This window comes from Nuphar pumila, chromosome 2 (genome assembly GCF_984573655.1).
Source record: "Nuphar pumila chromosome 2, dmNupPumi1.hap1.1, whole genome shotgun sequence".
NCBI lineage: Eukaryota > Viridiplantae > Streptophyta > Magnoliopsida > Nymphaeales > Nymphaeaceae > Nuphar > Nuphar pumila.
The window spans coordinates 68,382,283-68,398,911 of NC_143250.1; the positions used below are offsets into that span (position 1 = coordinate 68,382,283).

The following is a 16,629-nucleotide window of genomic DNA, read 5'->3' on the forward strand; positions in this document are numbered from 1 at the left end:
TAAAAAATCATGACAGATGAAACAATGATGAAATACACAAAATACAACCATAAAATCACATATGAAGCATTTATGTCTCTACAAGCTCCATAAGAACTCTTCAAAGTTCAAACATCAACTAATATAGACAATATTGCATGCATATATCACAAGAACAATGCAAAATATTAAATATCTTGCAATTAAGAACATGCTACAACTCATACTTTCATATTACAAAAACAAAAACAAAAACAAAATAACCAAGTTTATGAACACTTAAGTGTTAAATAACAAAGTTTTTTAAAATATATTATATAACCTGAGTCATCATCATCATCTTTTTCTTCTTCTTCTTCAATCCATGCATCTAATTCATCAAAATATTTTGCTTTTTGTCTCCTTGATGATAACTTTTCTATTTGCATAAAAAGATGACATGAAATATTTAAAATTAGTTGAGTTTTGTATTATATAAAAAAATTAAATAAACAAATAAAAATGATAAATAAGCTTTATAATTTTATATACCTCTACCTCAATTGTAAGTTATAGCGAACATAGATGAAATCATTGAGCCTTTTGTGCTCCAATCTATTTCTTTTTTTTCTGTATGGATTTGCTGAAAGACACTCAAGTTTCTTCTGCATCCACCTGCACTATACGTTTGGCTAAGAATGTGAATGACAAAAGCTCTCAAATTTGAAACGTCACTTCCAAGCCTGGTCTACCACGTGTATAAAAAAAATAAAAAAAATGAAATTCAATAAGACATTAAGAGATACAATTATACAAAACATCATAACTAAATAATAATATAAAATTAAAATTGAAATAGACAAAATAAATTACTTAGACGTATTGTGACATGGTTCCGCACTGTTGCAGGTCTCTCCATATCATACAATGCATTATCATAAATTTTTAATTATAAATTTGATCTTAAATGCCATAATCAGGGTTCAATCTTTCAATGCAATCCAAAAGTCCTTTGTTGACTTCCTTATCTATTTTAAATGTAGGAGAGTATCTAAATGCATAATGTAAATAATATGCTGCAGCATAAAAAAAGTTGATGAAGTGGCCCAATTCACATATAATCAATGATGTTTCATATAAGCATGCGCAATTTTTTCTTTCCCTCAAAATTATCTCTAATGGCCTCTTTTGGCTTATCCGTGGCCTCATAGAGATAACTCATAGCCGATCCGTCTTCACTGTCAACCAATTGAAGCACCTTCACCAAAGGTATAATGATTCTAAACAACTGAATACATGAATCCCAAAATTCACTTTTGAATACAATATCTACAAATTTTCTTGGCTTTCTTTTTTGTGCATGGGGATATGCATTTCACTCATTTGATGAAAATATTTTTTTATTGCATTTCTATTCTTTACTAGACTTTGCACTGTCAAAAAATTCATAGCAAATGTAGTAACTGCACTACGAATCAACTCAACACCATTAGTGTACTTTCTCATTAAACTTAAAACACCATTAATTTCTTGGCAGCATTCAATCATGTGCTTTATCTCCTCCATGTTGCCGATGTCTGCAAACATGAGGTTTATGCAATGGGCAACACACGAGGTCCAAAAGAATAACCCATAATTTGTTGTCAATTCTTTACCTGTTGCCCTATGATTTGTTGCATTATCAGTAATAAATTTAACAATATTTTGAGGTTTTGTATATCAGACAGATCGATTGATTTCAAAAACATAGTTCGTTTGGGGCAATAGACAAAAAAATCTATCAAGGTCTGCCTGTCCACCCACCTTCCATAATGCTACATCTAGTTTCTCTCTATTTCTGTTTCATCTAATTACAATATGTCTTTACTTCATTCTAATCAATATCTAATTTTTTTTTCTCGCATGATACGAAGGCATTTTATATTCAAGCCCGATAGTGGTTATGACATCTTCCATTGCCTAAAAATTAAAGAAATTTGCCGCATTGAAAGGAATGCACAAATCATAGATCCATCTTCCAACCACGACATTCTCCTGCCCGACTAAATGTTGGGGAGTCACAGCAATACAAATGTCGGATTGCACCCCAGGGGTAGTACTAGATGGGAATAAACTCCTAATAGAGCCTCTAGCTCTATCTCCTCTCGAAGAACTTCCTCATCTTTTTTCTCTTCTTTTTGTATCCGCGAGGACACTACTACAATACCTGCTACACCTTTCCCCTTTGCTGTAGAACTTCTTAAATCTGATGCTATATTAGGGGTTGTAGGATTAGAAGTAGTGAGCTCATCTTTGTCATACACATTCTTCTAGGGTTGCACATACCTCATTTCTGACTCATTCATATCTTTTTCTTGTCTTTCTTCTCTCAAACTAGTGAGTAATTGCTGGCATTGTCATTTCACGACATCCGACAAATGCCTTGACGTGCAAGAGACAACATTGTGATGTGTCTCGGCTAAATGATTCTTCAACCGAGAGATACCACCCAAAAGAAAATGATGACAATGGTTGCACTCGATTTTCACTCAGTACTTGAGTGCCCCATTGCCATGCCAGATCATCTGATGCCATCTTCCGAGAGTGGATCCTGTCAAACGCCCAGCGTTTACAACCACAAACCCAACACCCTTATGTGGGTCCCACCTGTACACACTTCCTTGAGTGAAAAATGGTGAAAATGCACTTTTATTTGATAAAACTGCAAAATCCCTCTCCTTTGCGCACGGATCGACCTCCAAATCGCTTTCACGAGTCATAGGTCTTAGAATTCCACCTTGGTACCTGCATTGAGAAAACGAGAGAGAGAGAGAGAGAGAGAGAGAGAGAGAGAGAGAGAGAGAGAGAGAGAGAGAGACGAAGAAAAGATTACGAGAGGGGGGCTGCGGCTCACGATTTTTTCATAACAGAAATCGTAACCTAATGCCTATATTAATACACTTAAGTGTACACAGTGGGTCGGGTCGGGTCTGGTGTATTATCCGAACCCGGATACAAATAAAAAAACATACAAATAAAAAACAGACTTATACAGGAATGGAATTCGGGTCTGGTACATGATCTAGACCCGAAACACTATTCACCTTTTTCACCCCCCTCAAGTTGATCATGGTTATGGACCATGCACAACTTACCTTTAAGCGTCCAAAAACGATCCTTGGTTAACCCTTTCGTAAATAGGTCCGCAACTTGTCTTTGAGTATTGACGAACTCAGGCTCAATCTCTTTTTCTTCAACTTTCTGTCTCACAAAGTGTTGGTCAATCTCAATGTGCTTAGCACGACTCTGATGTACTGGATTGAATGACATGTTTATAGCACTTTGGTTGTCACATAGCAAGATAGTGTGGGAGATCTTTTCTCCTACTTCAGTCAGTAGATGTCTGATCCATGTGACTTCGGCAGTAGCAGCAGCCATAGATCTATACTCAGCCTCAATACTTGATCTAGCGATAGCCTTTTGTTTTCTACTGCTCCAAGAGACTAAATTTCTTCCAATGAAGACACAATGTCCTGATGTAGATCTTCGTTCATCAGGATCTCCTGCTCAGTCTGCATCACAATATACAGTGAGTCTATGATCATCTTTGCCATATGGCTGTGGTGAGTATGTCAATCCATCCCTAATAGTCCCTTTCAGATATCTAAGGATTCTCTTGACAGCTTCCATATGTCCAGTACGTGGCGCATGCATAAATTGAGACACTTGATTGACTGAATAAACAATATCAGGTCTGGGGTCATCACACAGATTTCCATCATGAGCGCTAAGTTTTTGATGAAGCACGCTCAGAGTTCCCAGAGGTTTGCAGTCTTTCATGCCTGCCTTGCTGAGAACATCTACGGTGTACTTGTGCTTAGTGAGTGTCAAGCCATGAACCTGATTATCAACTTCTACACCAAGAAAATAGCGTAGAGCTCCAAGATCTTTCATTTTAAACCTCTGACCTAGTAAGTCTTTTACTTCTTGGATGTGGGCCGCAGAGTTTCCTGTGATAACAATATCATCGACATATATTAATAACAGAGTGGTCACAGTCTGACTTCTGAAAATAAACAATGAGTGGTCCAGCATGGAACGTGAAAATCCATGTTTCTGAATCTCTAGTGAGAAGCTGTCAAACCAAGAGCGAGATGCTTGCTTCAGACCATAGATAGCTCTTTTTAACCTGCACACATGAGTTTTACAATTTTGTTCTTGATATCCAGAGGGTTGCTACATGTACACTTCCTCCTTCAAGTCCCCATGCAAGAAAGCATTTTTTACATCAAGCTGACTCAACTTCCATCCATGTTCAACATCCAGAGAAATAATAATTCGAATTGTTCCCATTCTTACAACTGGACTAAAAGTCTCATCATAGTCTTGCCCTGCTTCTTGAGTGAATCCTTTTGCCATGAGCCTTGCCTTGTATCGTTCAATGGTTCTATCTGGCTTGTACTTTATCTTGTAGACCCATTTACATCCGACAACATTTTGTCAAGTGGTCTGGGAACAACTTCCCAGGTTCCACATTCATGCAAGGCTTGCATTTCATCATTCATGGCTTCTACCCACTTGGTAGAAGTGGTTGCCTGATGGTACATAGTGGGCTCATCTTCCTTATTGAGAGCAGTTAAAAAGAGTTGAAGATCCAAGGAGAAGTTGTTATAGCTAACCCACCTGTCAATGGGATGTCGTATGCGGCTTGATTTTCTGACCTCAAGAGTGTGAGAATGAGTCAGATTGCTGACTGAGACCTGATCTGAATGGCTTGATGTTGTCAGTCTCTGTCTAGAATAGACAATGCCTTTGTATCTGCCCGGTACTTTCTCTGAATTATGTGGCCTCGACGTCTCAGTGTTCTCAAACATCTCTTCTTCTTGCTGCACGCAATCTGATGAACATGCTTCATTGGAGCCAGCAAAAAGTTCTGAACTCAACCAAGGATAGTAAACTTCAGTTGGTATATTCGTTGCATCAGCTTTGTCATCAAAATTTTGTTCATCAAAGACAACATTTCTTGAGATTCTAGTACGTTTGTTGGTGGGATCATAACACCGATATCCTTTGTAGTCATCTGCGTATCCCACAAACCTACAGTTCTAGGCCTTGTCCTGAAACTTGTTTCTCAGGGACCGATCAATATGCACATAGCAAACACATCCAAAAACACGCAAATCATGATAACTAGGATGAGCTCTAAAGAGATAGTGATAAGGAGACTTATTTTCCAGAACGACCATGGGCAATCTATTTATCACATGCACGGCAAAATGAAAAGCTTCTGTCCATAGGTTGATGAGAAGATTGCTGTCATGAAGCATACTCTTGGCACTTTCAACAATATGTCTATGTTTTCGTTCAGCAATGCCATTTTGTTGAGGAGTGTGAGGGCAGGACACCCTTCTTCCTATTCCGTTATTTCGAAGAAAAGAAATAAAATCACGGGATGAGAATTCCCCACCTCCATCACATTGGAAAAATTGAATGGACTCAGAAAATTGATTTTTGACCAAGGAAAGGAAATTTTGAAACAAAGAGAAGACTTCTGACTTATTTTTTATGAAATATATCCAAGTGTATCAAGAATAACTATCAACAAAGATTAGATAATATCTGCTTCCAGACCCAGAGACAATTGGGGCAGGTCCCCACACATCAGGACAAATAATCTCAAAAGGTTTTGAAGTTCTCTTATTAATGGAATGGAAAGGCAATACATGACTCTTACATGAAAGACAACTAAAACATTTATGACTACTCTCATCCCCATTAAGACTTTCTTTTGGAATGAGATTATTAGAAACAAGTTTCTCAATAAAATGACTCCCACAATGTCCTAACCGACTATGCCATAAGAATGGCTTATTACATTCAGAGATATTAAAAACACTGGAAGAAGAGGATGAACACGACTCTAACGAAGGCTTCGAAATCAGGTGAGCAGGGCGAACATCATGACATGGAGCTTCTTCAAAGACATACATGTTGCCTCGTCTCTTTTCTTCAGCGAATGTTTCCCTGTGCGTAGGTCCTTGACCTGCACAGAGAAGGAAGTGAATTCAACTGAAGCATTATTATCATCAATAAGTTTGGAGACGGAGACAATATTTTTCTTAATGTCAGGAGCATGAAGAACGTCAAAAAAAATAATAGTGGAATGTGACATGGGAATGACAATCTTTCCAACATGAGAAACAGGATGGTGGGATCCGTTTCCAGTGACAATCTTACTTTTTCCGAAATAAGGAATATGGTTAGAAATTTTACCTGCATCGCCGGTTACATGAGTTGCTGCCCCTGAATCGACAAACCATGTGCCTTCATCACTCTGCTTCAATTTTAACTCTGACAAGGCAGATATCAGCAAATCTTTAATCTCTCCACTGTCTCTGGTATTTGTGAACTTTCTTTTGGTTTATGTCTGCGGACCCTTTCCTTTATTCTCTGGATTATGCCAACAATTCGCCTTGATATGCCCCTTCTTGTTACAAAAGAAGCAAGTAGGAATGGATCTTGGTCCCTGCGCATGAGCTGACATGTTTGGAGTGAGAAGCAAACCACGCCCTCCGTGTCCACTTCGCCCTTGTCCTCCTCGTCCCCGTCCTCTACCATAAGTCACTCCTGTGGTCAAAACTTCTTGAGTATTTGGATGATTATGAGTTTCTTCAGAGAATCCCTTCAGAGTCATTTCATATTGGATCAATTTGGCTCGTAACTCATCGAAGGTGGGAAGAACAGGAAGGCACAATAGTGATGTAACTATCATATTGTAGTCAGATCCCAATCCACTCAGAGTTTGTTAAACCATGTCATTATCACTAACGGCACACCCTATAAATGCAAGCTGGTCGGTATGTGATAATCTTTATCTTGTTTAAATATTCCATGATGGTCATAGAATCTTTTCTTAGCAACTGAAATTCCCTTTTTAGAAAAACCACTCTTGCTTGCGAAACCTGCGAATACGTCTAAACAAGTCATTCCCAGAGTTGTAGCGCTGTACAGTTGTCAGGAATGACAACGAGAATCTCTTGAGACAGAGTTGATGTGATGTATGCAACAACTGATTGATCTTTCTTTTCCCAATTGAGAAATTCAACATTTTTGACATACATGATTGAACTCGCCCCTTGGTCATCTTTTTCTTCTCTCAGGATAAATTCTGGTGGGACTGAAGTGGTTCCATCCAGGTGACCTAAGAGGCCTTGACTCCTTATGAAAGGAATAATTTCTCTTCCAAATCAAGAAATTTGAGGTGTTTAACTTTTCAGAAACAAGTTGGTTGAGAAAACTTGAAGAAAGGTTTGATTGAGAGTGATAAGAATCCATTGAGAATTAGAATCAATAGAAGTATCCACAAAAAAGTCTAACCTTTTTTTTTTTGGAACAGAGGGTCGTAAATTGACAGAATCTGAGGATGCAGGAACTCAGGTTCAACTTGTGAAAACTGTTATTATACGATGTGTGAAAAACACCTTCACACGTTAAATATATTTGCAGAAATAAGAATCAGGAAGGGAACTATACAGTAAACATATATTTGAATGTGCAAGTACGAGGAGAAGGGTGGACCCAAGAAGATCAAACAGACAAGCAATAAAGAAATGTCAAACATGCAATATCAATAAAAGAAACAGGGATCGTGATTGGTCTGGTGTTTCACGTGAGTCGATTTCAGCGATTCACGTGAAACACAACCACTCCTTTTACGGTTTGGGTTTGCGTGAACAGAATTCACGTGAGCCTCAGATCCAAGAGAGAAACAGACCCACTTGAGGTGTGGATGCACATAATAATTTAGGAAAGAGAAGAAGAATGAGGGAAGAAGAAGAGTAGATAAGGGGAGAAGTGAAAAAAACTTTAAAATTTTGATTGGATGTCAGAACCTGTTTAGAAGAGATCAGGGCTTCAAATTGGTTGTTGATGGGTTCGACTGAAGGAGATGGAGAGGACTCGCTGAAGGAGCTGTTGATGGGTTCGGCTGAAGGAGATGGAGAGGACTCGCTGAAGGAGTTGTTGATGGGTTTGGCTGAAGGAGATGAAGGTGGCTCGCTGAAGGAAGAAGATGAAGACGTGTCGCACCTGACGAGAACCTTTTCCGTCCCTTAGACAGATCTCGGCTTTGATACCATCTTAGAATTCCACCTTGGTACCTGCATTGAGAAAACGAGAGAGAGAGAGAGAGAGAGAGAGAGAGAGAGAGAGAGAGAGACGAAGAAAAGATTGCGAGAGGGGGGCTGCGGCTCACGATTTCTTCATAACAGAAATCGTGACCTAATGCCTATATTAATACACTTAAGTGTACACAGTTGGTCGGGTCGGGTCTGGTGTATTATCCGAACCCGGATACAAATAAAAAGCAGACTTATACAGGAATGGAATTCGGGTCTGGTAAAGGATCCAGACCCGAAACACTATTCACCTTTTTCAATAGGGTGCGTGAATACCCCTCTAATGACCTCTACACAAATGAGAAAGTCAGCCCTCAAGAGGTCTTTAAAACCCTAAAAATGCAAAAATACGATTCAGCCCTTTTTAAAGTGCATCAAAGTTTTACCCTGAATCGTATGATATGATATGATACAAGAGTGTATTATACAATACACACTCGTATCGCGATACGAGTGTGTATTACGTATCATATGATAAAGTATGATCTATGTCACATGGGTGCGGGTGCGGCACTTTCAAAAAACTTGGGTGCGGGGGTGCGGCAAAAATATAAAAAATTATATATATATATATATATATATATATATATATAGTCCAAAAATTGGACATAAATGACCCTGGGTGGGTTGACTGCACCCAGGGTCAGGTTGACCGCATCGGGTGCAGGTGCGACGCCGGTGCGGCACCTAGTTGAAGAGTCCCTGTGACATAGAGTATGATACTTATAACATTGATTTTGGGAAGTATACCCTTTGAGTAGCAACCTTTTTCCCGGCTATGCCAAGGGAAAACACCTCTATCGACTGACCTCCAATTGGTAAAACCCTTGAGGTCCCCCCCTGCTCATTGGGGTGTACACCCAGCTTTGACCTTGCAAGGGACAATCCCCATGGGTTTTGAACCTGTGATGTCTCGTCAACTTGGTGAGGTTCACAAGTCACCCCTACCAGATGAGCGGAGCCCTTGTAGGTTTAGGGATTTGGAACTTGTAAAAGAAAAAATGAAGGAAAAAAAAGGTTAATCACTTTCCTTTCTGAGAGGTGCTAGGAGTTGTTACTATGTGGTATTTCTACGAGGGTATTCTTCATTTGCTAGTTTGTGGGAAGAAAGTTCAGTTGGATCTGTAAATTTTGTTTAGGGTTTTATCAATTACTTGAATCTTTCTTTGGAGAATAATTTCTATGATAGTAGCACACACTAAATAAAATCTCTGTTCTTTAAAAAAAGTGGAACCCTCTCAGTTCTCTTTTTGATTTTTTTTTCTTTTTTCTATTTCTGAACTTTAGATTGGGAGGGAAGTTTTGGATGTTGCAGCTCGTGCTATAAGACCTGGAGTCACAACTGATGAAATTGATGAATTGGTCCATAATGCAACAATTGCTGCAGGTATGTGGTCAAGTTTTTGACATGAAAACAGAGTTGTCTATCTTTTATTTTGCAACCACGGACTGCTTTATTAAGATGTCATTGGAATTACTGGACAATATTCTTGAGAAAATATTAGTTTATGTTATTTTAAAAGTTAATAAACCAATGTTATATAATGCCTTTTCTTAGATTTAATCATTGAGAGCAAGAATTTTCTGAGATATGTTCTGTGTGGCCTGTTCACCATTTCCATATGCTAATGTTGAGTCTGATATTATAGTTTGGGCAAATTCATGGTTTGTGGAAATCTTAGTTCACTATGAACTACTGGTTTTTTAACCCTTTCCAAAAGTGAATGTTGGAATTTATAATTTTTATGAATTGATCTAATGGTTAGTACCTGACCATATATCTGAAGGATTTAGTAAACCTCAGTAAATCAATTAAGAGTATTATCAACCATGGATAATTGGTAGTGGGGCAACCAACAGTGTGACTGCTGATAGGATAAAATGCTTCTTAATCTGGTCATTTCAGATTGTCCAGTATCCAAGTGACTTGTTCCCTTGAAACAAGAGAGAGTTTCATTGTTATTCTTATGCACCTGTCTGATGCTTATCAGCTTTCATATGCTTGTGATGAAGTTTACACGTTTTTCCCTTTCAACCTTTATAATATTTGGGTTCATCTTTTCCGGTTCGAATCCAGGAGACACCATCTGAATTTTTCTTTTACTTCTTTTTCACCCTAAAAGAGAAAAGAGATGATAGGATAAACTTCTCTCATTTCCTTTTTTATGTTCATGGCTTTGCACCAGCCAGAGATGGTTATTCTCATAAGACTACTTATATTGTCTATGTTATCGACTGAAGGAGCTTTCCATGTAAATATTTTATCTTCTATCACAGGCAATGAGTTCAGTGTTTGGTATCATTTCGTGAGTCACTATGATGAAGTAATTAATTTGTGTAGTGGTCCTTTTTCCTTTTTATTGTATAGCTTCAAAATGTATTCTAATATTCAGACTTCTGCCTACTTGAATTAATCCTTCTGACACGATGGGAGCTATGCTAGTTGCGACTTTGTCCAAAGTGATTGATTATGTCATTTTGTAAGTGGCTTCAAAGAGAAGCAGTAGGATGTCAATATGCATGTAAGTTCAAATATTACGCGGCTCATGAAGGCCTGAAATGATGTCTTCATGCAATTTCAACAGTCAAGGGTGTTCCATTTGTATTTTTCATCACATCTATGGTTTGTTCATGTGTGGGCTGTCCAAAGTTGAATTATTATTAGAGCTATTCTCTATGTTTTTTTTCCCATTAATGTTGTGGAAAAGCATGAATGCCAACGGAAGTTTCGATGTCTTATTTGTTAGTATTGGATATTTTTCATTCTATGGCTGTGCATTATTTACTGTTTTATTAATTGAGTATTGAATCTTGGATTATGCTACTATAAGCTGATAATTTTCTCATTGTTGTTCAGGGGGATACCCATCTCCACTAAATTATCATTTTTTTCCAAAGTCTTGTTGCACGTAGGTAACTCTTTTTTTAATGAGTTTTGTTGAACACCCATTCCAGTCAGAAAATTATATTTTCAGATTTGTGTAATTCATGCTTCTTGTTCTTTATTGCAGGTCAGTCAATGAAGTTATTTGCCACGGAATTCCTGATTCTAGGTTTGTAGCACGATTTTCATCTATTCTTGTTTTAAAGTCAGGATTCAGCATTGGATTTGTTTTCAAAAGATATTCTTGACTTAGTATCATCAAAATTTATAGCACGGTAATGTTAAGGTCGACAGGAAGACTCAATCATTTGTCACTCAGATAAAATTCATGTAAAATGAGAAAATAGGATCAGCGGATGTGTTTAGTGTAGGGCTTCCTTGTGAGAGTTTCTGCTGCATACCTTCCTTGCCCTTTTGGCTAAGTTCAAGTGAGGAGGTCTGCATTTCTGTAGGTGCTATTTTTATAGGAGTTTAAAGTTTAAACTTATCAAAATGGGAATTGTGTCAGTTTTAATGAAATTAATGTCATCAACATACTTTGACGCAAGCATAGTTACTGTGTTTTCTGATTTTTGCAACAAGCCACACTGCCCATGACCCAATATTCCAAGCATACCGAAAGCTTTTTTAGTACAAGTTATTCTACCGGTATACTGGGTTGTTTAGTTCTTGGCAACCCACTGTCCACAATCGGTGAGCCCAAGGATCGTTGTTGCCAGTGGTGGAGCCACATTGGGGACAGGGTGGGCATGCACCCACCCTGACCTGAAAAACGCTCAGTAGAGGGATTCAGGTCAGGGTAGACGGTACCCACCCTGACCCAAAATACATGTTAAAGATCAGGTCAGGGTGGACACCACCCTGTTCGGTGCCCACCCTGACCGGACCCAATCCTCTCTCTCTCTCTCTGCATAACTGTGCCGGGGCCAGCCATCCACCGTTCGGCAGCTCTCCAGTGCATGCCCCTACGTAGCTGGGTCTTCTTCTTCCTCCTCTTCATCTTCTTCTTCTTGTTTCCATTTTTTTAATTATTCCATGAATCATGAATGAATTTAGGTTTTTTTCTAATTATTCCATTAATCACTTGATAGGGTTTAAATTTTAAGGGTTTTATTTTTTAACTAACATAATGTGTGATGTTTGTTGGCGTTTATGTTTTTCATTTAGTTGTTTTTTTAATAGCTTGAATGTTTAATAAGGGTTCAGGTTTTTTGTGTTTTTTAGGAGTTAGGGTTTTGATATATTTTGTAATGCCATAAATTTTTAGTTATGGTTTTAGGTTTTTTGTGTTTTTTTTTTAAATAGCATTAGACATGACATGAATATTTAATTAGGTATTTATGTGTTTTTTAATCAACATTAAACTGGATTCCATGAATGCATGCTTGATTTTGGTTAGAATTTTAGGTTTTTTTTTCAATTAGCATATCTACAAATGATATTTGTTAGGATTTAAGGTTTTATTTGGTTTTTTTACTGTGAATTTGTGCCCACCTTTGATTAGATTCCTGGCTCCGCCACTGGTGGTTGCAATTACTTTGCCACTGTATTTAAGCAAAGGAGTTCTGACAAACTGCATGTCCTATTCTAGTGTAGGCTTTTGCTCTACCTTTTCATGTATGATATCAATTACTACCTTTTATAGGAGATTAGAAGATGGAGACATTGTCAATGTTGATGTAACTGTCTACTATGATGGCGTCCACGGTATTGATTAATACTTTCATTATGTGCTATGTGTGCTACACATCATTTACTGTATTGTTATTCACATAATTGTTCATGTTATTCTTTTCTTCTTTATAACTTCCAGGTGATCTCAATGAGACATATTTTGTTGGAAATGTTGATGAAGAATCTCAACAACTTGTACGTTGTACGTATGAGTGCCTTGAAAAGGCTATATCCATAGGTACTTACGTGAACATGTGAGTCCATACAGAGCATGTTGTATGCTTTCAAAGTTTCTATCTATGACCTATGCACATTTTATTTGTCCATTTAAGTCAGAGCTTGTGCCTGTCATTTTTCTTTAAAGTGCATAGCCTGATTTTTTGGCCTCCTTGAAATGACTAGTTTGCATTTATCCTCACCTAAAACTTATCTTGGTTGACAAAGACTTCATTCGTGTGAGTGCATGTCTGTATGTGTATGTTTCTTCAGTTAAACTCTCTTGTTCATCATATCACTGATTTAAATTTCCAATTCAAGAACTTGGGTAGTTGGAAATATGGGGAAAATATAGCAGTATTATGTATGACCTTTTTTCTCTAGCTTATAACTCACAGATTTACTGAATGAGTACTGCATACTGATTTGCTGTGATGGATTGCTGATGAACCATTGATTTGTTTGGGTTCTGAAAACCCTACAGTATGATTCTGGATACCTCTGCCAATAATATCACACTATCTTGAAAGTGGATGTCAGGCTTGTTGCTAATGGTGGTGTTAGAAAAGAATACATATATGTATATACTAGAATATATATATATATATATATATATATATATATATATATATATATATATATATATATATATATATATATATATATATATACTCTTCGTAATACAAGAGTATGTATATGTATAAGTATATGTATATAAATACATATTTAAAATATATATATGTATCTTGTATTTTTTATTTTTATTCTTTATCTTCTGTAATTTTCATTTTATTTATTTTTTGTTTTTGTACTTTTTCTGTACGCTGATTCCCAACAGCTCTAACAGCCCAACGTCTCTTTCTTGTAGCTACTCTCTATAAATAAGGGTGATTAAACCCATTGTAATACAGAAATTGTAGAAGGGGTTTATCCCCTCATATCTATCAATACAGTGCATTTGAAGCACTTTTCTATTTTTGTGGTGCATTTGAATGCTAGTTTGTGCTAGCATATGTTTTGAGTGATTGAAGTATCAAGTAATTTGAAAACTTGATTGTTTGTAAGGGTTATTTACATGGTATCAGAGCTTGGTGTATGGTGTATGATCAATCGTGCATTGGTGGGCTGCCTCAAAAAGCGTGCATATTTTTCTTCGTGGTGGTGATATTTTTTTCTAATTCACCATGAGTGGATTTTTTCCACACAATACAAGCAACTTCAACTTTATTCCGTTATTCAAACTTGAAGGAAGCAACTACAACATTTGGGCGGGACACTTAGAGACATTCATCAAGGGTCAAGGTTTGTGGGGATTCGTAAGAGGTACTATTCTTGAACCTATTACCAAAATTATATTAGGTGAAAATGGGATTGAGAGTAGTCTTGACGAAAGAGACAACCATGGAAGAAGACTACAAGAAATTAGATGAATGAGAAATGAAAAACGCAAAAATTCTTTCATGGATGCTAAGTGGAGTTGAGACAAAAATTGCCTCAAATTTATTATGCTACAAAAAGGCAAATGAAGCATGGGAATATCTTAAAGGTATGTTTACCGACAAAGATATGGCTCACAAGTATTATCTTCAAGAAAAGGTTAGAAATATCAAACAAGGAGATAAAAATGTAAGAGATTACTTTACGGAGTTATCTTCCATATGGACTCAACTTGCCCAATTTAAACCCAAATGGGAAGGCAAGTGTATAGAAATGCGAAAAGTTCAAGTTGAGAAAGATAGACTCTTCACTTTTCTCTATGGTTTGAAACCCGAGTTTGAACAAACAAGGGCCTCCTTACTATCATCTTCATCACCTCCTCCTATTCATGAGATTCTCACTAAGCTTAGTGGAGAAGATGTAAAAATGTCTATGAATAGACAATACACATACAAGCATAAATACGAAGTGCACGAAGACACTCTCACAACACTTGAACAAAATACGCAAAAAGCGTAAAAATAGCAAACATGCAGTAATGCATGTATTTCATAAAAAGAGCAAATGCTTGAGACTCTCAAGCTTGAAAAATAACAAAGGGGAACACCTTTATTTATACAAAAGCAAGGAGGTGCAAAGGGGGGCTCCCAAAGGAGTTGTTGGGGAGCCCCCAACGACTCTATTGGGGGACCCTCAATGCATCTTTATGAAAAAGAAAAGAAAAAATAAAAAAATGAAAAATGAAATACAAAAATAAAGAGAAAAATTACAGCATATTCCAAATGGAATATGCATAAGATAGGAAATTACAAGAATGCCCTCTTGAGGGTAAGAAAATAAAATATGTATAAATATATATATTTATATATATAGAGATACATATACATATAATATATTATATGTATATGTATCTCTATGTATATAAGTATATATATTTATACTTACAACAAAGGTTTTGGAGATACATTTTAACACCCCCCCCCTCAAACTTACAGTGCGATAACCGCAAGTTTGTCAAGAAGGAAATGAAATCTGGGCAAACATAGAGCTTTTGTGAAGAAGTCTGCAAGTTGATACTCAGATGTCACGTATGGTAGATCAATGACCTTCTTCAAGTATTCTTCTCTGACATAATGACAGTTCATCTCTATATGCTTTGTTCGCTCGTGAAAGGTGTGGTTTTTGGCAATATAAATTGCACTTCTATTGTCACAACATAGCTTTGTTGGTTCTCTGATAAACACTCCCATATCTTCCAAAAGGCGCCGAATCCATACAATTTCTATGGTGGTAGATGCCATGGCTCTATATTCGGCTTCAGTGGATGACAGAGAGACTTTCTGTTGCTTTTTACATCGCCATGAGATCAAAGACTCACCTAAGAAAACACAAAAGCCAGTGGTGGAGTGACGGTTACTAGGGTCACCTCCCCAATCTGAGTCAGTATAAGCAAGTAATTTTAATTCAGAAGAAGAAGATAGAAATACTCCCTTATTCATTGTTCCCTTCAAATATCTGATAATGCGAAGGACATCACTCATATGAACGATTGTAGGAGCGTGCTGAAACTGAGTGGCGATGTGTATAACATGTGACAAATCGGGTCGAGTAATGCTAAGGTACATTAAGGAACCTACCAACTGCCTGTAAGGAGTATGATCGGTTAGAGGAACACCGTCGTCAATCTTCATTTTTGATCCCACGACTTCAGGAGTTTCGCATACTTTGTCATTAGAAATTCCTGATCTGTCAATAATCTCACAAGCAAGTTTAGATTGAGATAGAAAATAACCACGTTGCGAATAGGCAACCTCAATTCCAAGAAAATATGTCAGAAAACCCAAGTCTGACATCTCAAATTTTGAAGTCAAGACGGACTTAATACCCTTGACTCCTTGAACATCATCACCTGTAATTAACATGTCATCAACATAGAGTAATAGTATCACAATCCCTGCATTAGATTTTCTAGTAAATAGAGCAGTGTCAGTATAACATGAGGAAAAACCATTTTCCAGCATTACATTGGTAAACCTGTCATAACAGGCTTTGGGGGCCTGTTTCAAACCATAGAGGGCCTTTCGAAGACGAAGAACTTTATCTTTAGGAATCTTCATGCCTGGTGGAGCATCCATATACACTTTTTCGTTAAGGTCACCATTTAAAAAAGCATTTTTCACATCCATTTGAAAAATGTTCCAGTTTTTAATAGATGCAATAGTAATAAGACATCTAACTGTAACCATTCGGGCTACAAGAGCAAATGTTTCTTCATAATCAATTCCATACTCTTGCCCATACCCT

At 37.2% G+C, this 16,629-nt stretch overlaps 1 protein-coding gene across 3 annotated transcripts in view; it reads left to right on the plus strand.

The window, feature by feature from the left end:
* LOC149845673 (methionine aminopeptidase 1A-like) overlaps positions 1-16,629 on the plus strand; it is a 47,159-nt gene that overhangs the window by 18,125 nt on the left and 12,405 nt on the right. For all 3 annotated transcript variants that reach the window (XM_089995903.1, XM_089995904.1, XM_089995902.1), the window contains exons 8-12: positions 9,402-9,501; positions 10,972-11,023; positions 11,126-11,167; positions 12,644-12,705; positions 12,812-12,910. In XM_089995903.1, the coding sequence (XP_089852029.1) occupies positions 9,402-9,501; positions 10,972-11,023; positions 11,126-11,167; positions 12,644-12,705; positions 12,812-12,910 (355 nt within the window). The remainder of the gene's footprint in view (positions 1-9,401; positions 9,502-10,971; positions 11,024-11,125; positions 11,168-12,643; positions 12,706-12,811; positions 12,911-16,629) is intronic.